The sequence below is a fragment of the Lissotriton helveticus genome, chromosome 2_1 (assembly GCF_964261635.1).
Source record: "Lissotriton helveticus chromosome 2_1, aLisHel1.1, whole genome shotgun sequence".
Lineage (NCBI taxonomy): Eukaryota > Metazoa > Chordata > Amphibia > Caudata > Salamandridae > Lissotriton > Lissotriton helveticus.
Window position 1 is genome coordinate 1097026635 of NC_136059.1, and position 22820 is coordinate 1097049454.

The window sequence follows — 22820 nt, forward strand, 5'->3', positions numbered from 1 at the left end:
TGCTATGTGCTAGAAGACAACTTGCTATAAGGTGGGGCAGGCGAAAGGTACCAACATTCAAGGGCTGGCTGACAGATGTGAGCTAAGGGCACACTCAATTGGGTCTCTTCTGGGAACTCATGCCTATTGCAGCAAGACCAAAGGATATCTGGGAACCCTTTTTGCAGTGGGACAGAGATCGGGCAAAGACTCCTCCTCCGGAGGACCCGAGAGCCACTTCTTCGCCACGGGTAGACCCTTAGTTCAATGCTACAACAATCACACTTTTCTGGGTTACACATCAGAAACTGTTATGTTGCTAATACTGCTGTTATATTTTGCTATGTCTGTTTGGAGGTCCCCGGTATTCTAGAGTATGATTCTAAACTTGTGTCTCAACACAAGCTATTGCATTTTTGTTTAACTGCCTTCTACCACCCATAATGCTTACGAACTATACGAGCATGTACGAATGAGATTGCTGACATTCACACCCGTCATTGTTATGATATGTCGACCTGCCTGGTTGTTTGTTTTGTTGTATTCCTTCTTGACATTTCTATATGTTCCAACTGCTATGAGACGATATGCTCTGTAACGTATGATGATGAATGTCATGATGTTCAAAATGCTAATAAAAACCAATAAAAAAAAAAATCATCTTGTTTGCAGTGAGGATTCAGCACACCGATCGATCATGTTGGCTATGGTGATGAACGCACTTTTTCTAAACGCACATTAATTTCTCCACCTAAGGCTACTTTCTTCACTGTCCAGGACACCGGTTAATATGAACTCAAAGATGCCCTTGAAAAAGTAAAGGAAGCTGAGAGGAACATTTGACGATAGTGATCACCAAATCCCAAAAGTACATCAGATGTAAGGGGCATGTGTGATTGATTATATTTGCATCACTCACTCTCTGGTGCCTCTCCAATTCATCTCACCTCAGTAAAAAAGAGCCACCTCTACCCAGCCTACCATATATAATAAGACTTAGCTTTAAAAGACTGAACACTTTATATGCTAATTTTTCGTTGTGTGTTTTTAAATGCTTCTAAATAGACTAGATGGTACTGTGCTCATAGTTGTGTGGATTTATTTTACACCTTGTTCCTCTCTGCACTGCGTTCGACCGATCCTACCATTTATTAATAGAGCATATTAATTTGGTATTTGCACCTGGGCGCAGATGTTTAGAAACCTGCTGAAGGCCAAGCACGAATCTTCTAAAATAGAAGACTCATCAGTGTACTTGTCAATTTTGGTGAACTTTGCACTCCTATAATGCCCCCGGGGCCATATTTGGGGGAAGCCGGTAGTATATAACCCTATCGTTCCTAAATGCCCTGTGACCAATGCATGTGACATGAGCAACCATACCAGTTTAGAACTAGTGAATTTTGTAAAGCTATAACCCTTATCAAGCTTAAACACTTCCGCCTCATGCGCCACCTTCAAATTTTATGTTTCCCTACCTTTAAAGGTTTCATTTCCTAAAATGTTGTTTTGCATAACTAACTTAGGGAGTGAAAATAAAAACGATTCATGAAAAGAGAAATCTGTAATACATTTCTGGTTCATAACTGTAAGTAGGGAAGTAGAGAACTCTATTTGTAATAGATGGCAGTTTGAATCGCTGTCATACTTCATTGCTTGAATCATATTTTGGAACCCAGTGCAAGCATTGTGATGTACACAGATGCAATAAAGCGATAAATTCTAGTCATTCACTTTCAAAAATATTTATTTGAAATCAATATTTAAAAATATACCTTGCACAAAACATTTCAATAAAAGTAAAAAAATAAAAACAATCACATACAATTCAGCTCAAGACATCTGCTCAAGAAAAGGAAGTGTTCAAATGGTAAAAAAAAAATATCAAAATAAATATAAAGCCTTTGTTTGTATAGTCTAGACGAGCCATTCACAATCGGGTGAAAAGAAGACCTGCTGTATGCCTGTATGAAGTACACTTTTGCTTTTCACATTATTTTCCCACGACCCCTCTTTCAGGCAGACTGATACTTAGCCCTCCTTTTTTCTATATCCTGAGCGCCTGTCTGACACATTTCATCTCGTGCTGCTAATGCCACACTCCAAGGCTGTGGGGAAGAAGCTGAGAACAAACCAGCAACATGAAATGAGACAAAAGAAAACACAACGCCAAGTACACTATTCACTTTAAAAGCCCCCGACAAGTGTGGCTTCTATTCGCACACTCAGAATGACACATTGTTGCACCAGAGTGTTTAATTTAAATACTGTACAAGCGCAGAAAGAAATTACTTCAGAAGTATATTTTACAATTATTTTAATGTGTGAGAAGACCAAATAAAATGTTTTTAAACATCAGTAGGAAAATGTTTTACTCTCTCCGCTTCTGTTATCATGCATAAAGATGTTACTAAACATAGCTGTTATGTTATAGAATACTGCTCAACAACCAAAATCTGGATTCGTGTATTTCAAAACTCATCAACCTTCCACAGTGTGAATCAAGGCCGCACAACCATATACATTTATTAGTTCCTAAATGCCAAGCACTTAGCAGTGTAGAGTCGATACAACAACTGATTGAGGTACGATTAAAACTTCGTTTTGAGATTTATTTCCTACTCATAACTTTTATACATTAAATATGGATGTTCTTGCATATAAATATATTGATGGCAGGTGAGCGTAAAAGGATGCAAACGAATGACTCCTGTACTCTTAAAAGCCTAATTTCTAAATGGCATCTCAGAGAAATTGGGAATTTGCTCCGGTAGATTTTTTTTTTTAAGTCTAATTTCTGAGAGTCATGTGGGTTCACGAAGAAACCCAAGAGTACTCCTTGAACAAGCCCTCAAATGCATAACACGTACGAATGCAGAATTTCTAATTCGAGTTTTCTTCCAATTTTCAGCCTAGAAATGCACTTTGTTCAATGTTTTTCTGCATTTTTTGCTGAAAAATAACCAGGAAGGTAAAAAATTCCACCAAACTGAATTCCGCAAATCAGGATTCGGCGTGCAGCTTCTGACAAACTGACCTTATAGTGTTAAAGATTTTGTCAAAGGGGCCCAAACGTCTTTGGTAATCTACTTTTATAAATTTACGGTAAAGGCTGCCTTCTTCTTATACACCAGCTTTACCGTGGCCTTCTGCAGTGTAGAGTTTGCCTTACTAAAATACTATTGTGTAAATTATGTATAGTTTATTCATGTTAAGTGATTATGACTTTATTTCACCTAAACTTCTTTATGACTGTTGTATCTGAATAATGTTTAAAGTTATAAAGATGAAGAGGGTCCAATACATACAATTACTTGAGCATTTAGGTTGTATAGGGGCTTCGTGAAGCTTCTGGCAGATAAAAGGTGCACGGAGAGTGGGAAAACATTCTGGTTTGGGTATAACGAGGCACTGAAGCTGAGAGGAGACAAATGTGGGTAGTCATTTAAAAATAATATTCAAAACTGAAATTAAAAAGAGGAAATTGGATGCTGTGAAGAGAAGATAAAAACGAGGACATGTGGGAAGAAAATGTTACATCAAAGTGGGCATGTGCAGTGGAGCCACGCGGAGACTAAAAAAGAAAGAGAACAGGCAGAGAGAATGGATGCCTTTACACACAACTTTGAAAAGCACCGGGATTCTAGTAGGATGAACGGAAAATTCAACCACTACTGTCCACAATTTAGAAAAAACAGATATTCCGTTTCTAAGTTCTTGTTTCAGTAATAACCGCACCTGGGTGTAGAAGGCAAATGCAATTCACTTTTTGAAAGGAAAGACGACATTATATTTGAACAAATCTTTAGAATGCTCTAAATTCTTGTACATGTAACTTGTACAGATCAGTGCAAGGTTGCCGTGCTATCTTAACAGTACTTCACCATCCAGTAGGGAGATGAGGGAAAGAACAAATGCCTCAGGTGTTTTTACCTGATGTCAATGTGCCATAACGATTGAACGAGGCATGGCCAATGGAGACCCTGGCTGAAGTAAAAAAAAGTATGGACATTCTGCGAAAGGGATGTGCCCAGCAGTTCTGGATGGGCTGTCCTTATTAGGACAGGGCCCAATTTGATTTTTACCAGGTTGCACCAGGTCTGCAATGGCAAATTATAAGAAAAACAAAGAAACTGGATGCACCCAAAGTGCACATAAGTGGTTTCGATTTATTAAAGCATTTCCATTCTTCACTTTTGCCCTGCGTGAGTTGCACAAAGGGAGTGCAGGTAAGTATAAACATGGTTTTCAAATTTCCTCTGGTACTCAGATACAAACTGTGCCTCACTGATGAGGCCCACAAAGACAGAAATATAAGTGAGGCTACTGGGGCTCCCTTTCTGAGGAGACCCGGTGCACACTCTTGCTGGACTGTTCCATTTGAGACTTGGTGCAGCAAAGCCAACACCAGAGGAAGCGAGCCACTGATCCATTCCAGAGGCCTGTGCTTTTCAGGGACTTCTTTCCAAACAGAAAACGTATTTACAGCATTAAAACAATTCAACTGAGCAGGGCATTTTGAAGGGAGACTCCAAACGCCAGAGATAGCTTTCCCATACAGTTATAGGGCCCCTCCATGAAGAGCAGAGATTTGAAATTCATGTCGGCTGAGATTAAAAAAATAGACTATAATTCAGGCGTAATTAAGTTAACCAAAATCATGAAACTTGTGTCAAAAGGAAGGATAACATAGCGTGAAGCATGAACAATGAATTAAAGACTTAACAAAATGTTCTCATCAAAGTTGTGTAATGATTTTTAAAGGAACTGAACTCAAGTGTATTGATTATACGTATAGTTTTGCGGTGCCCAGACTTTTTTCCAAGTCTCCAGCTCAATATTTTTCGGACACAATTCTGATAAGGCAGTAAGCCAAACCCACCGCTGGATGGGGCCAGGATTTGAAGTTCAGTTTTTACTTTGATCTAGTGGTTGTGGGGAGGGGTGGTGCCACTGGTACTGTTTTTTAGGGACCGGCACTTATTTTTGCTCAGTAGATATTGACTGAGAACACGAGAGGGAAAATACACAAAAGAGAAAGAAAACATTAGATAAAACCCCGTCATAAAGGGAGAAAGAAGAGACCGGAAAAAGTGAGATAAATAGGCAGGCAGTGTCTGGTAGTGGATTAAAGAGGCCCAACATTCAACAGTACCGGCTGTGGGCATTCGAGCACAGCTTTGGACATGGGCACTCATTCTTCTGAAAATTAAGCACTGCTGAGGCTACCTAGTATAGTTACAAACTTTATTTGTGAATAGCAGAGATGCCCTTTGAAGGGAAACCAAAGCAGGTAATCACAATTTTTGACATGGCCACCACTTTTGAAGGGCATCATGATTTTTAAGAAATTTTTTCAACTCACCCCTTTATTTTGAAAAATTCGCTCCACATTTACAATGCTACAGTTGATTTAAAAAACATGCTTCAAACATTGTTCTGCGGGGGGATTGCGGTTTGTGGGACATCATCCCGTTCTGGGTACTAATGTTCATATTAAGGGGTTTGCTTAATAGGTAACAAGCATCTCTTAAGGTAGGCCAAGGTGATAGGCAGCTTAAGAGTGAACGGAATTACACTAACCCATGGAATGCTAATGACCTTAATTTGCCTAAGAACCGCAGGCAACAAAAATGCCAAATGGTAGTACCATAACAACTAATAAGAAAAGTAAACTGTTCCCACCATGATCCGCCTGCTTTGGAAGATCTTCAATTGGATTCCCACCAAGACCAGGAAAACTGTCACCCATGCGTTCGTCAGCAGCAGATTTGACAAAGGTAATGCACTCTATGCCGGCACCACCCAAAAACTTCTAAAGAAACTGCAGAACATCCAGAACGCCTCTGCCAGACTCATCCTGAATATCCACGCCGCAGCCATATCACAGGTCACCTGAGAGACCTTCACTGGCTACCTATCAACAAAAGAATTACCTTCAAGCGCTTCATGCACACGTACAAAGCCCTCCACAACGCCGGGCCTACACATCTCAACCACCGCCTCTCCTTTTACACTCCCACCAGACATCGGTGATCCACCCAACTAGCCCTTGCCACCGTCCCGCGGTTCTGCGAGACCACGGCTGGAGGAAGATTCTTCTCCTACCTCACTGAGTAGACCTGGAACTCCCTGCATGTACATCTCAGGTGCTGCCTCAATTCAGGAAAGACCTCAAAACCTGGCTCTTCGATTGAACAGCAGCCCCCCCACTCAGCGCCTTTAGACCCTTATGGGTGAATAGTCATGCTTTACAAAAACCTGGATTGATTGATCAACTGATTGGCAGTAAAACAGTATAAACAGATTACTTAAGAGAAGGGAGTGGTTTTAGCAAGTTTGCACAGTTATTCAACTAACAAGGTGTTTAATAACTAGAGCAGTGGTTGAATTGGTCAACAACTAGAGGCATCCTGGACACTTAGTACATTTGCTATCCGGCCCATCACAGTAGGTCATGCTACTACGTTCACAACTGAAAGCGAGCTTCCAAAACACACCCATATACTCTGCCAAAAACAGTGTAATGCATGTGACCGAGCAGCATTACGGTTTTTCCATTTCCTTGGGGGGTTAAACTTGTTTGATTTCTGCAATTACTTGATAACGTAGAAAATATGTCAATTTTCGGAGCATGGACCAGATGGAAAGGCAGGGCAGCCTCGTCTAACAATCGATCAATGGAAATCTGTTGCAGAATTTATCCCTATGCTTTTGTGTCTACTGTCCTATTAAATCTATATGTCTCTTTTTATGGCGCCATTTGTAAATAGAAGATAAGAGAAGATGATCTAAAGGCTGGGTCTGAAGATCGGAAACTGCAGAACTATGCAGTACCTCTTACTTGAAATAGTACAGCCATCGAAACGTTCATGATGTACGTACATTGTAAATTTGCTGGGTGCCCTTATTGAGATGGTGACTGTATGACGCACATACTATAGTCTGTGGATAGCTTTGCAGGTGGACAATGGATGAAATAAAATGATGCCTCAGAAATGATGCATTGGCTTCAGTATTTAAACTATTCCTAATTTACAGACATATTAATTTTTTTCGTCCAGAGCAGTAGCTAGCTTCTATGCACTGTTGAAGCTACAATACAAAGCAATTTTCTAATTGTCTCTTGTTGCTTGTCCAGGACATTTAAACCGTCTGCCATCATCTAAATTCTGGATGTCTGTAAGAAGAAAAGTTATTTGGGTGATCTTTAAGCCAATGCTTAACTAATGCAGATTGAATTATATAACTAATCCGTAATTACAGGTAATATTTTGCTCTACCCGATATTAACACCACATTTTACTTTTTTAAATACCCATGACGTCCCATTTGTGCCATCTGAGGTGTATAGAAGAAAGTCCTGGGAGCGCAAATGTACTCCACTGTATTTCTGGTTTTAACTGGACTGGAAGTCTTCAAACTCTAGTAGATAAAGAAATACAAGCGGGGTACCACTGTCCTCTGCTTCTGTTCCGCTCAACAGATTTCAATCAAGGAGATTTGCTCAGGGTGGCATCAAAAGAATGTTACGTTTTAGACACCCAACCTTCTGACACTGTCGCCAACAAGCACTGGTAGCAGGCTTCAATAACTGAAAAACAGAGATGTACCATACGCCTTGAGGGGGACCAACGCTTCCAGCTCCTGCTCTGAGGAAGCTAAGAACTGAAAGGCAGATTAAAGAAAGAAGGGATAAGAACAGCAAATCCCACTTTGTGCACCCTGTGTCTGATGTGTGGACCGAGGACTTTTTGATTCCTTTATTGAGTCATTTATTAAAACAGTATGTGTTGCTTCATCATTTAGGGCACCAACAGCGGTGGACACTTCCAATTCTTATTCTTACATCTAAACTATTGATTTTTTGTATTTTGAGTACTCTGCACTATCAGCCTATCTCGGTGTTATGAAAACATGCATCCAGTGGTTCAGATCGGCTACAGGGAGATTACAATAACCTTATATGAATGTAAAGCAAATTTGCACTAATTGACTTGTGAAAAATTATATATGCATTCTCAGGGTGGTTCAAAATCCCCATTTTCACCAAATGGGAAAATTGCACTTTGTCACCAGTCCTTTAATGAAAATGTTATTTTAGTACTGACTGTTTTATATAAATGTTGGTGCAAATTTGCACTGCAGTGGTGCAAAGTTAACTGTTCTAAGCTCTTGTAACTTATCCACTTTTCTAGTCTTTTCCAGAATAACTTGATTTTGCACCGTAGTACTAATTGAATCTTGGGAAGAGTACTGCTTTTTGCGCCATAGCAAACATCTTTTGAATTTGTATCTGTTTTCTGAAAATCTAGTGATCTGAGGAGTCGCAAAAAGTACTCAAGAAACAATAGGCAGATATTGGTTCAGGCTGGGCACTTTAGATAAGTGTTTAAATGAAGCCCAGCTATTGATGCCCATAGAGGTGCCTGATGAAAATTCTACAGCTATCTGACTAAAGAACAGATTGACATTTTGGCACCCAGAAGTAAAGACCGGATCCTGCAGAAATTAGCAATTTTTAATCACGGAAAATGATCAATTATATATTTCTCCATTCCCACAGCAACCTGCACCTCGTGGAATGTTTATGCATTACCCTGCTTGAAATTGGGAAAAATAATATTCCAAGGCCACACCAAGGTCAGTAAGGAGATTCCATTTTTACTGTCCCTTCAAAGTAAGAAGGCACTGGAACTCATCCAAACACAAACGATTCAAACTACACGCCAGGGTGTGCAGCTGCAATAATAATAATCAATAAATCACACAATATACCCAGAAAGATAGTAAAACACATTCTATACCTGTGCCACCTATATTTTAGTTTTCAGAAACCACAGTTGATTCTACTTCTACTTAATTCCTGAAGGTGTAAAATGTAACATGTAAAATCCTACATTTTTATTTACAATCATCCAGGTTACAGCAAATCTACTACCTCGCATCTTATAGATCACACTGAACTATCTAAATGATGTATTGCAATGAAGCTAAAAAAACTGGTAATCGCCATATGAGAAGAGCATACGTTACGGGGTTCAAGATAAAGAAAGTAAAAACACAAAATTGAGTACTAAAATGTATGTAAGAATTATCACAACGCAAACAAATAGCTATAACCTCCTTTGGTAGACTGTAGGCTGCTGGAAACCAAGCCTGAACTGATGCATGCCTGTGTGATGCTTATCTACAGAAATATATCAAGATGAGGTAGATGTAATCACTCTGTAGGAGGTGCAACATGTATGTCATGGCGCTCGCACACACATGAAACATGCACAGAGCATGCTACAGCAGCATCCCGTATTAGTAGAACCAGCCAGTTATTTACATTTCAACTTTGCTTTTCTAACCTAATTTTTCAGTGAAAAGGAAACAAAATGGCTGCCAATGGTTTTAAGCAGCTCCAATCATTTGACCTCTAGGGTAACAAGGGGCACGAGCAAGAGTGTCTCACAACAACTAGACAAACCCACTCACCATGCTATTTGGAGCAGGCTGACAAGTGTCTGGACAATCTACTGTCAAAAAAGCGCACAGGCGCTTTAGAACCCAGTAGGACGGTCATGAATAAAAACATCTACAATCACATATGAACAAAATTAATTTAAAATATTCTCCTTTCCTCAACTATAAAACCTGTAAATAGTCATAATTCGATATACAGAAGTACTTTTCCCTGAATAGTTTCATACACAGAAAATCGTATCTAATCCAGCCCCTGCAGTACAACGGGATACATGTTCATATAAATTAAAACATGGCTGGAGATGACAGCAATGTGGACAACTGAAAACAGACGTTTGCGGTGTATCCTCCTGCTTATTAACCCTTCACTGACAGAAACTAAGTTTACTTTTTGTAAATTATTTGAGAACTACCTGATCAACTATTACCGTCCGCTCAGCAGAAAGTAGATACACAAATTAATTAAATAAAAGTGTGGTGCCTATAATCTGATAATGGTATTACATTTAGAAATCATTAATGATAGAGAGCGAATACATCTCAAAGGGGTGGATACCGTTCAACAAATCAAACGTGTGCATCTGCATTTTTGACACAATAATCAAGGTTTGTTGAAATAAAGTGTAGTAACGCAAGTCACAGATAAGATAACATCTCTCTGGTGTCGTCTGGAAACATGATAAAAAACAAAAAACAATGCAGAAAGCCCCGAGGAGGGTCTACTTCACAGTCTCGCTTGCCGTCCTCCCATTCCAAGTTTTTGTTCTTAACTCAAAGGCTCTGTAGAGTCTCTCGGGAAGGCTATTTGAAAGTGAACACCTTTTAAATCATAAACAGATCTTGTACGAGTCCCAGAGCCTGGATAGAGATTATAATAAAGCCTGGGGGCATATTGTCTTGTCGGAGACCGGTGGGCGTAGGTTGGTTCTCAAGGCCTCGCAGCTCCTTCGGCTAAAACCTGTAAATAGCGCTTCCGGCGCCGAGGGCCCATCTGCGCCTAGACGTGACTGTCGCTGTGGTGGTACGAGGCGCTCAGCGGTCGCCGCGGCCTGAAAGGGATGAACCACAGGATCTTCCATCGAGTGCCAAACACTTCCGAGAAGGTCTGCTGCCACGGCTTCCGGGCCCTAGAACTGGAGAAGACAGCATTATTAGTGAGACGGCGCGGCCCGGGCGTCCATCACGCTGTGAAAATAATGGCGCACGCGCTGGAGAGCCTCAGCCGCGCGCGGGAGAGCCTCAGCCGCGCGCGGGCTCTCGAGACTCATGTCCCTGCATCACACCCAGGGCTTCTCTTTCACTGCGGCAGGCAGGCTGGAGCTTGGGTGGGGAACACAACATGTGCACTGGACTGCAACATTTGCACTTATTTAAACGCGCGGACAGTTCAATTAAAGCTGAACCCGGTCTGTGCCACTGTCCACACATCACCAGGCTATAAACTCCAAGCAGCCAAGGCCCACGGCAGATGCCTGGCCTTAGCTCTGCATGAAGACAACATTGCAATATATATTTACCAAGGTCTGTTCCCCCCACACACACAAGTACTGCCCTCTTTATATAACCATTGCAACGAAAATGGCAGAACAACTTTCATTACTGGAAAGAAATAATCTCATTTAAAAAGGTACTTTTTTGCAGGGGCGGCTGGTGACATTTGAAAGTGGTGTGGCATAAACTAATTTGCATATTGCACCGCAGCGAGCGAGCCCGAACCACCTTGCATCCATCCATACATCATTCATGCATCCACCCACCCACCCATCCTGCATCCATACATCATTCATTCATGCATCCACCCATCCATCCATCATGCATCCACTCATCATGCATGCATCCATACATACATCATTCATGCATCCACCCATCCATCCACCCACCCATCCTGCATCCATACATCATTCATTCATGCATCCACCCATCCATCCATCCACCCACCCATCCAACCTGCATCCATCCACCCATCATGCATGCATCCATCCATGCACCCACTCTCCCTGTTCAATTTCCTTTGCTGCGGCTCTTAGAAACTGGCCAATCACGTTTAAGCTGGGTCCCCCAACTCCACCATCTAATATATTCACATTCATTTTACCCTTACTGTAAACATCCGTGGTCTCTTTGGAGGAAAACTGACCTGACAGGAGTCTGCGAGAAACTGGCTATAAGTTTGTGATTTACATCCCCACTGAACTTTTTTCACACTGTCTACGGTTGATTAATAGCCACATTGCACACATCCGTACAGGGTGCACTCTTTACTTAAGACTGCACGCTTTTCTTCTTTCAGCACTGCAGTGCTGTCGGGCATCTTAAACAAATAAAACACGTCAAAACACTTTTTTCCTCCTTACTTGCGTGTGGTCACTCTTTTGCACAGCTCGTGTCAACAGGCTGCCATGTCCGCACTAATTGTTTCCATATTTCAGACAATCCTGCAGGGGCACAGGTTACTCTACGCCCAGAGCACGCCCATTAGGAGACCGAAGGGCTCCTAATGGGCATGCGCAAAAAAGCACGAACACAAGTGCGCATGCGTGGGCACGGGTAAAAAATTCACCCTCCGTCCCCACGCATGCGCACTCGTGTTGCTGCCTGCCTGGTGACAATCATGTCAATCAACATGACGCCTCCCGACGTCATGCTGACTGGCATGCATTGTCAGTTCTCCCTCGGTGTCTCCTGCGGGAGGCTGCGGGCGGTGGGGCTATGCCGTCACGCCCCTATGGACGCACCGCGCCTGCTTTTTAGTCTGTCCGTCTAACTAGGGGTGAACGTAACTCGCGTAGTTCCGTGTAGTGTAATCAAGCGAAAGTGCATAACATTTTAGTGAGATTAAATGGAATTACGCAGGAAGAGTAATTCTGTATTTAGCGCTATTTACTTTGTGCAAAAATGCCCCCTCAAATCCAAAATGGAAGCAAGGATGCATTTGTGCTAAGAAAATAGTGCAAAATACAACAGAATATAAGCAGCAGCACAAGTCACTCACCCTCTCTAAATATGCAGTTGCAGTAGGATTTTCCCCTCCAAATTACTCTTAATTAATAGAGCGGGCGTAATCGCATCGTTATCAATAATTCTATATCAGAGTGAAGCGGAATTAACAAAAGGACTCTGATTACGCAGACGTCATTGAAATTCCGTCCAGGCCCATTCCAAACATCATTTAAGGACAATAAACGTGAAGTGCTTACGTTAACCATTAAGAAGCCTCAAAGCCTGATTCACAAAAGTAACAAACTTATGAATGAGTTTATTACTTTTGACTAGTCACAAAATCGGAGTATAATTTAGTAGTAAAAAACACACAAAAAAGACCACACATGGCCAACCACTGGTAATGCAACACCCCCACAGAAAATAATGGAGGTATGCAATACAAATAAAACCCAATAGGATATATTGTTTAATTACATTAAGTTATTTAAAAAGTTAAAATATAAATAAATATAACTTAATGCTAATACATGAAATGAGTTCATATTTATTTAATTATAAAATATTTTAATAACTTGTTTTAAATGTAAAAATCAATGCAACAATGTTTTTGAAATATAACTAAATTAATTTAATTCATACATCACCTTTAATAATTACTGCATATTAACACATGTTTTTCCTTTAGGTGGATTTTCTTTTAATTTATACTTCAGAAAAATGACTTTAATTTAATTTATTTCCATTTCTTAAAGTTTGAATTCACAATTACGTTAAGTGCTGTAGCATTTTTTAAATGTTGTTCTACATATACAAATATATTAAATTTACATTAAAAGTGATCCTAAACATATTTTTTTTATTTTTCGAGTTGAATAAACTTTTTATGTTTCCAAGCAGAGATATCTGCCATGTCTGAGGAGTCTCCCTATGGTAAAGTACGAAAAAAGTTTTCAAAAATGTATTTAACTTGAAAATAAATCTGAAATCTATGTGTACATTAAAACTTAATGTAAATTAATTTTATATATTCATGTTATATATTGAACAAAAAAGCTACATCCCTATTAACTTAATTTTGAAATAAATAACTTCTAGAAATATAAAAACATTATACATATTTTTCTGAAGTGTAAATTAAAAATACATTCTTCACTTAAAGATTTTTTATCATGCATTAATAATTATTAAAAGCGATAGAATTAATTAAAATTGAGCTACATTTTAATAACAATTATTTTATAAAATTTTTAATTCAGAATATGGTATTAAGATATTTCATAGTTAAATAATAAATATGTACTATTTTTACATCTTTTTAACACTCAATTTATTTAATTTACCATTATTTCCTATGGAACTTTATTTTAATTGCATACTGTCATTATTTTCTATGGGTGTTGTACGCCTAGTTGGTGGCCATGTGTAGCGCTGAATCTACTTTTTTTTTTATAGTAGAATAAACTCGGATATTGTGACTAGCCAAAAGTAGTAAACTTCCTCAAAAGTGCAAGTTACCTATGTGAATCAGGCCCACAATGTGTAAAGTTTACACACACACAACTTGCCGTTAAGGGTACACTGCCATAAACAACAGGACTTGTGTTGCATTAAAGCAGTGGTGCCCCACCCTCCCCACTCCATTTAGAAGCAGGCAAGCACCAGTTTTTGGCTGTCAGCGCCTCAACTAGCTCTGCTGTAGGAAACCCTTGACTCATGGCTTTTGAGTGACAGTGGCAGATGCCCTGCCTACCTAGGTTGGAGCATTCACCACTGATGTTTCCTACCTGGGAAAACTATGTAAGGGCAGGCTAGGAAATTATAAAAATGGCCATGATGCATAAGGAGAAAACCCTCTGGAATCATGGATCTTTCTTTTTTGCTTTTCAGAAACAACTCCCCTACTTTGGGTGGATGGTGGTTTCAGAAAAGCAAAGAGGAATGCAGATGAGGCTGCAACAACATGGTGACATGCTCAGCATTCAGCTGTGCCAGAAGTTAATCTACCACACTGAAGGGGCCACTTTTGGGGAAGAGAACGAATGGCAAGCAGATATTTAAATTTGATTGGTGCTTCTCTAAGGTAGATAGCAGATAGGATGAATGCCAACAGAACTTAAAATTAGGCCTTCATCCTTTTAATTCACTTGACCCTATTACTTACCACCTCTTTTTGACTCTTGCAAGCCCAATAAAAACTCCCATTTGCACTTTTACATAGCAAGATAGACAATTTTGGAAGATACTCACATTCCTTCACAGCAGTTTGACATTTTTTCTATCGTTGTAGTATCCTGCGATGGGGACAAAACAAAAATATCTCCATCAGAAAGATTGATGCACTGTCAGTAAAGGATATCACTTTTAAGTTCTCACCGTTCTCCAACACAAAATTACACAGAGCGAGCATTGGGTCAGCTCCTTGCTCATGACATGCCTTATAGTTTAAGTTACTTGCTCCTAATTTGTTGGCTTCCCACCAGAGCTCCTGCATCGCCAAACCCATGTTTGAACCGCCTGCCAGATTAGGAGTTTCCATCTGTCCGGCAGGCAGTTCTTTGGTGTTTCCACAGCGGTGCCTAGGTACAGCAACGGGAATGTCAAACTCAGTGCCTGCACAGCATGGACTGCTGCAGTCCATGCTGTGCAGGTAGTGGAGGCATGCACACAGGGGGGCACAACATTTCCCTCCTGCATCACCCCATGGCACTGATGCACAAGGGGGCCTCACCTCCACACTTTTCATGGCGGTGAGGAAACTCGTAATGTGCTTGGAGGGCAGCAGCGGGCTCGCTAAGCATATTACGGCCTCAAGATCCCCACGCCACCACCAGGGATCTCTGATCCCTGGTGGCTGCAGTGGTCCTAGGGTGGTCCGACCGCCGTGGTCATAATAGGGCGGTCAGACCAGTAGATTTGTAATAAGCCCCTAAGTTTGGAGCAGGTTTTCAAATATCATGGATTTCAGAAGTACTTGCAGGACTCATTCTAGGAATCTGAGACAAGGAATATTTCTGGACTTATTCATACATTTTAAGCTACACACACGCAAAGTCATTTACACATGTTTAAGTGCAACAGGTGTTAATAAAATAAAGTCTAACATATGCCGTACACATTTATTTGCACTTGCTAACCTAGCTTTATTTATCACAAACACATTTTTTTCCCTATTGATAAACTCCTTCACCAACACCGATTTAGTAGTGGTCACTCCTTTCTCACATCCTGAAAGCCGATTTACTCTTACCCTTTACAGCAGTAAATATGCAGCCATTTCAAAGATGGGAAACAATATGCAAAAGGTTTGTGAGTACCCACAAACTTCTGTTTGTAAGTGCTGACTACCTTTTATCGGTGCCTCTGCCATCTGAATCTTATTTACATATAAAATTACCCCATCCAGGAGTAAATTTAAGCATAGGTAAATATATTTACTAATGCAAATTCACTGTTTGGGAATCACAAATATGAATTTTCAATAGTAAATTATGGCATTACCACACCTAAATCAGATCTAGGCGCGTAAGTACCTTTGTGAATTGGGTCTTAATATATAGTGCCTTATTATGAGTTTGGTGGTCCTATTGTCGGCCCGCCACCGTGGGGCATGGAAGTACCCACTCCAACACTCAGATCAGTTCCTGAAATGTACCACCACGTGTGGAGTAACCATGAATAACAGCCACACTCTTGATTTTCTTTGTTGCAGTGTGCCAGATATGATTACAATGACGCAGAAGATTCATAAGCTGCGTGATATTTCTTCAAGAACCACACTCCTGGGTAATTCACTCCTACCGGGTTCCACAGCTGGACTTCCCCTATATGCACTGCTCCTCCTGCAAGCCTGCACTTCTCACCCCTCTTCCAGCAGGCCAGGCAGGCATGGTGCCAACATAGACCCTGATCTCTCCTTCACTGGAAGGTGTCAACTTACCTGAAAGGGCATCCTGGCGCGGAAGCAGGAGCTGTATGGGGTGAGCCAGAGTCAGAGCTAGATGACGAGCCAGTTCTTCAGTTTCTAGTAGAATTCAAGAATCAGCAGGAGGCTCTGATGTGCAAGGGCAGGCCAACCCAGGCTTTAGAAGCGAAGTAGGGGAAGGTACGATAGTCTGATCTGGTTCTTTGTATGCTGCGGTGTGAGGAGGAGTACGGCTGAGCGGAGGTGTCATGTAGGTTTGTGGAAGTTCATTTGGTTGCTGAGGTAAGTTATGTTATGTTATGTTAGACTCATTTATTACGCGCACAGATGCTCCAGCAAAGGAGCGTCCTGGCGCCCGACAAGGTAGCAACACAACACAACAGAAAGAAGTAAGATAAGAGATCTAAGGGAACAGAAGAGTTTTTACAGCTTTTACAGTTTTTAAGTGCGGCTAATATTGTGTAAGGCTTTGTATGTGTACATGAGGAGTTTGAGAAGTGCTTGTTTGTGGATTGGAAGCAGGGGATCTCTTTGAAGTGCGGGATGATGAGAGGACAGGTTGAAGGTGAGCCTGGCCACTGAGTTTTGTATTTTCTGGAGTCTTCGGTTCAGTTAAGCGTTGATTCCAGCACAGTAGTTCAGCTTACTGTTAATGAGGGCTTGCGTGATGGTTCTGCGAGTGCAGGTGGGAAGCCTCTGAAGATCTTTGTGAGCATCTTAAATGTGTGGAAGCAGGAGATGGAGACTGCATTTACATGGCCGGTCATGGTGAGGTGGTTGTCGATTAATATTCTAAGGTTGTTTGCATGGGTTACAGGGAAGGGTGTGGGTCTGAGTTCAGCCAGCTGCCAGGCGTAGTCTCAGATCAAGGTGTCTTTGCTGGAAAAAACGACTACTGTCTGGTCTGTGATTGATCTGGTGACTTGGGTCAGGCAGACAGAAAAATTGGTCTGGGTGTTTGGCGTCTTGCGAGATACATATGTTATGAGCTGGGTGTCAAACAATCAATCAATCATTTGTAGAGCGCACTACTCACCCGTGAGGGTCTCAAGGCGCAGGGGGGGGGGGGAGGCTGCTACTGCTCGAACAACCAGGTCTTGAGAAGTCTCCTGAAGGTCAGCAGGTCCTGGGTCTGTCTTAGGTGGATGGGGAGTGTGTTCCATGTCTTGGCAGCCAGGAGCGAGAAGGACCTGCCGCCGGTGGTCGTTCGGTGGATGCGTGGAATGGTGGCGAGGGCGAGGTCAGCGGAGCGGAGCTGGCGGTTGAGAGTGTAGAAAGTGAGTCGTTTGTTGAGGTATGCTGGTCCGGCGTCGTGGAGTGCTTTGTGAGCGTGGGTGAGGAGCTTGAAGGTGATACTCTTGTTGATGGGGAGCCAGTGCAGGTCTCTCAGGTGGGCAGTGATGTGGCTGTGGCGGGGGAGGTCGAAGATGTGGCGTGCGGAGGTTTTCTGGATGCGTTGGAGTCTCTTCTGAAGTTTGGCCATGGTTCCCGCATAGAGTGCGTTGCCGTAGTCCAGCCTGCTGGTGACAAGGGCCTGGGTGACCGTCCTTCTGGTTCCGGTGGGGATCCATCTGAAGATCTTACGGAGCATGCAGAGGGTGTTGAAACAGGAGGAGGAGACGGCTTTGACTTGCTGGGTGTCAGCATCATAAGGTATGATGTTGATTCCATGGATGCCGATGATGCTGGTGAGTGGGGTTATGTAGGTGTTAAACAGAGTGGGGCTGAGTGAGAATCTTTGTGGAACCCCTCTGGTGAGGTTCATAGCATCCGAAGTGAATGAGGTCAGATGACCAACTGGGTGCAGCCTATCAGGAAGGAGCAAATCACACGAAGTGCAGGAGCTTGAATGCTGGCTTCATTCGGTCATTGGGTGGGAGAAGGTGTCAAAGGCTGCAGAAAGATCCAGTAGGATGAGGGTTGCGTTCATGATATCATTACAATATTTCCCTCATCTCTGCAAATCTTGCTGTCAGAGCCACAAGCCCTGGATCACAAGAATTCGCTGACACCCTTTGGATGGTGTCACTCCCTTTATTATAGTTTAGTTACTATTCTCACTCTTCTGGAAGCATATCGAGGTGGTTCAAGCAGGTAGTGTGTTGCTTCTAGATGGCAGACTATGTCTTTGATCCAAGTTTAAGATTAAATGTCAGGGAGGGGTGAAGAGCATCTTCAAGAACCATACCCACAGAAAGAACACAATCGGAAATAAATACTTTGCAAATAACAGTCATCTGCCTTTTGGAAGTAGCACCTTTAGAGGACAAAAAAGGAGGGAATGTTTCCTTACGCTTTACAAAGGAGACCACTGTCTCCACCCTCCATCTAATCTAATGTTCAGGAAGGAATAATTAAGCAAATCTCGGCTGAAAGGTCCCTGATCCATTTCTAAAGGTATCCCAGTCACGTTGCTCCCACATCTAAATGTCTAGTGCATCTCCAAAGACTCAGAAATGCCATGAATACACTTTGCTAGTCTGGGAGGCTGTAACCAAGCCTTCATCTTGTGTCATGCTGTACCAGACAAAGCTAAAGCAGATCCCACTTGTCTCACAAAATTTGTTTATCTGCCATACAGCTCCATGTTACCAGTTAACTTGTACTCTTGTCACTAACATAGCACACCAATGGGATGCCAAAGCAAAACTCCGGTTTTAGTGATTCACTTAAAATTTACAGTGAGGCCAGTAGGATACAAGCTCTTTACCAGAAGCACAGAAAAAGGACCCGTCTGGAACTATTGATTAAAAAATAGCGATGAGTCTAGAACCCATTAAATGGGCAATAGTCCCATGACGTAAGGAGTGCACGGTTGATGTGCTTCTCCAGAACATCGAGGGAAACACTCTGAGTCTCAAGGCATTTACTCATGCAAGGCCCAGCGTGTTTACATGAGTGTCAAGTAAACTGGGCACAAAAATATGATTACTGTGGAAACGTGCTGGTTGGTATCTTATGGGGATGGTGCCTTCTAGTGTCCTAGCCCTTAAAATATTTATCTCAAAGCGGCCAATGTTTTCCTCATGTGTCCATATTTCCTTAATGAGGGTATCCCTCATCCCTTTGGTGGTCTTTGAGCAATGATCCTGTTTTACTAATATGAAAGCTTCCATTATCACCCTATTACCGATTAGGCCTTTGTATTCAGCAAAGTAATATTTTAAGGTTTCCCTGATCACAACAGAAAAGGCTAAATCTATTAAAGCAGTTGCCTCTGGTCACCAGGAAGGGACTGCTTTCTGAAACTTACCGCACCCTATTAATATTATCACAGGTTTGATCGGGCATGGTTCTGCAGAGGTATTCCATCCCTTTTTATCCACAGCACTTCTATTTACCTCCGATGGGAAGCCTAGCTCTACCCATAGCAGACCGTCCCTAGCACCGGACCACATAATGAGAAACATGTGGCATACACTCTTCTCTTCTAATGTTTCTTCAGCATTCCAATCTGTGCCTCGGAGAGGTGTCTATTACAAGAAAGTGAAGTACTTACTCATCCTTTTTAAGTATGTCACCAATTTGTGATGCTCTAATGCAGTCACCATCCAACTGATACTTCCACAATAAGAAGGAACAGCCATGAAAACAGCAAAGTCACGGAATCTATGCAGGACCCATAGAAATGTCTGCAGAACACAGGGAACCCAGATGCAAACACAGCAATGTCCTTTAAGTCCGAGAGGCCTCCCAGTAGCATTTCCTACTCTTCGCAAATGGACCTATCACACAACAACTCTTGTTTACAAACTCCTACAATTTAATACCCACCCAGGGTTAAGTTCTGGCATATATAGCCTAAATAATCTATCATCCTCACTGTTTACATCAACAACAATGGGGGCCTATAATGGCACATTCAAATTATTGATACTTTCCACATTGATATGAAGGGACCATTCCATTGTGCTGTTTACAGTATGAAGTCACAGTCTCAGTAATTAAGTATTTTTGTTTGGAATAGTCTGGGGGGAGGGTCCAGATGCAGTGGAGGGACATAAATCCTGTGTGCCCTCCCCATGGAAAACAACTTAATGAGGCTGATAGGGACCACATCCTTGGTTAAACAATCTTTAGACCCTATGCCCCTTTTTTCACTTAGGTAGTCCCTTCACACTGATTTTACTTCTGTGGGCTTGTCACTCGGAGACCATGAATTTCATGACACAGATCCTCTCTTCTAGGACCACATTGTAGCCTTGACAATTGCCGACTACCAGTGTGCATTCTGACAGAGTAGTCTTGCTTGCCCGGCTTTCTCTTTCAATTTGCATTGGTCCACTTGCAGGAGAAGGACGGCAATTGCTACAGTGTCAATTTTCATTTCCAGTACCATGCAGGATTCCTGTACAGTGTTTAACATACAATCTAGATGGAACACAGAATACATGAGGGACCTCGTACAGCTGTAATAGAGCAGGTTCCGAGGCATACATTTGGTTGACCTCTGGGTTCGTTTTTGGTAAGGTCTGACCTGTATACCTTGGTATGCCAACGGGTAGGCAGGTGAAAAGAGGCAAACGTCACTAACAGGATTATCCTAGGTACCACCAGCAGCGGGAGAGACAAAAAAGAAAGATGCCAGAGTTTCCATGAGATCCAACCTTGGTGGACAGTTCAGTACCCCAGAACCACCAAAGCAATGTCATCTTTACTCGCGTTGCGTATCAGCAACACATTGGCCATCTCTTCTTTAAGTCCAAAAAAGTGAAGAATATTAAAAGTGGGAGAACTACACTGCCACTCTCTCAAACTTCTATGGATCAGTTGTGGAACACCTGGAGTAGACCACTTGAGTAGCTTTGCAGCAACACAGACGAAGCATCCCATTCATGGATCAGTAGCATATACAGCTATTGCTTCGCTCAGAAAGGATTGCTGTGGGGTCTTCAGATGGAAACAAGCACTCCTGATATTTTGATTATTTCCTTATTAGGTCCAAATAGATCCTCAAGCCTCGTTAGTTCAACCCAATGGATGGAGACAGCAGGATTACTGGATGGGGGGATAGATTAGGGAGGTGACCCCAACTTCATAATTCACTATGTCACAATGAAAGAAACAGGCGGGGAGCGGGCAGCGGGCAGCGGATCATTACTTAGCCTGCCTTCATCCATTACCCTGCTACTGGTGGTCTGTCTTCGTGACCCTATGCAGACACTGACTGATCTTAATGTAACCACAATGGTTTTCTGTGGCTTATCTCGCCACCAGTCTGCCCATCCTCATGTGGGCAGTGGGGGGGATTCCCACGTTTCATCATTAACTGCACATTCCCAGAAGTCCTTTGCTACCAGGGCCGCAGGACCATGGCCTCTGCCACACAAGACAGTCATGGTATGCATACCTGAGAACACTCCAACCCTCACAGCTCCAAAGCAGTCCAGCGGAGAAGGACCAATCAACCAGTGGCACCAGACTACTCAGTTCGCACTTGCATGGTTAACTCCTGGTGGCCCAAGCAGTGCCATCTTGCTCATGCTGGCCTCCAATCTAGCAGAGCTGCAGGGAGTGCAATCTTGCTAGCAGTAGCCCCATTCGGCGCCAATTTGCATTGTTTCATCAACGTCAGATGGTCAATGTTGGTCGAGTATCCAGGTGTAAGAATCAACAGTTGTTAGATAGGATTAAGGAAGATTACTAGGATGTGTTAAGGGAGCCGAAAGAAATCATATCCTTTTAGCCATGTCATTAGGCCCCAGAAGGCAAAGATAAATCAGAATAAACGTTGCCTGTATAGTTAACCAAATGGAGGTGAACACAGATTGAAGACAACATGTAGGAAAATATATCTTAATTTTACATTTTTCTTAAGATTGCAACATTGTTATAATAAAATGTATTTTGATTATACGCTGACTAATATTCATTTTGCGATTTGTTTTTAAACTACAATAAAGTGGTTATTAATTGGATTGGGTATTAATCTGACAATAGCAGCCTTAGCACCCGCTCAGCAGAACAATTGCCCTCAAAGGTTACAACCAGCTAGTGTGACAGATGCAAGCCTTAGATCGATTCTGACAGAAGCATGGTGGACAGTGCATGTCCAAGCGACACACGATCTCTTGAGCTAAGGAGGTATAAGGATGTGGGAAGGTGGTCAAAATAAAGGTCTCGTCATTCAGGTGGAACTCCAACAGCACGTCCGGGATAAAGAAAGGGTGAGCTTGAAGATACACCCTAGCAAAATATTTTAGATTGCAGTTTGAACCAGTATAAGGGTGGCAGGAAGCATTACCAAGGAAACGAGTGCACCAGGTCCAGCAGATATGCATAGACTACTCACTAGCCATGAGAAGCATTCCTCTGTTCAGTAGGCTTCTATATCCGCCAGGTAGGTATTACATGTATCCACCTACACTACCTGCCTTTGCCAGGTGGTACCAGAAAAGGCAGGGCAGATATTCATTGCTGACATCCAGTAACAGAATCACAGCCATTTGCTTTAATACTGGTTTGTTTGTAGTGTACGGTTGGCTGGAAGCCACCAGAATCTCCA

The 22820-nt window shown here is 42.1% G+C and overlaps 1 protein-coding gene across 2 annotated transcripts in view; it reads right to left on the minus strand.

Annotated features, from left to right (window-relative positions):
- Window positions 1-1708: 1708 nt before the first annotated feature.
- Window positions 1709-22820, minus strand: part of ZDHHC21 (zDHHC palmitoyltransferase 21) — a 259613-nt gene continuing 238501 nt past the window's right edge. Inside the window, exons 7-8 of one of the 2 annotated variants that reach the window (XM_078675904.1) lie at window positions 14641-14684; window positions 1709-10583 (exon numbers count right to left, since the gene is read on the minus strand). In XM_078675904.1, the coding sequence (XP_078532030.1) occupies window positions 10448-10583; window positions 14641-14684 (180 nt within the window). In that variant the 3' untranslated portion in view covers window positions 1709-10447. The remainder of the gene's footprint in view (window positions 10584-14640; window positions 14685-22820) is intronic. The other variant, XM_078675905.1, reaches the window with a different exon arrangement.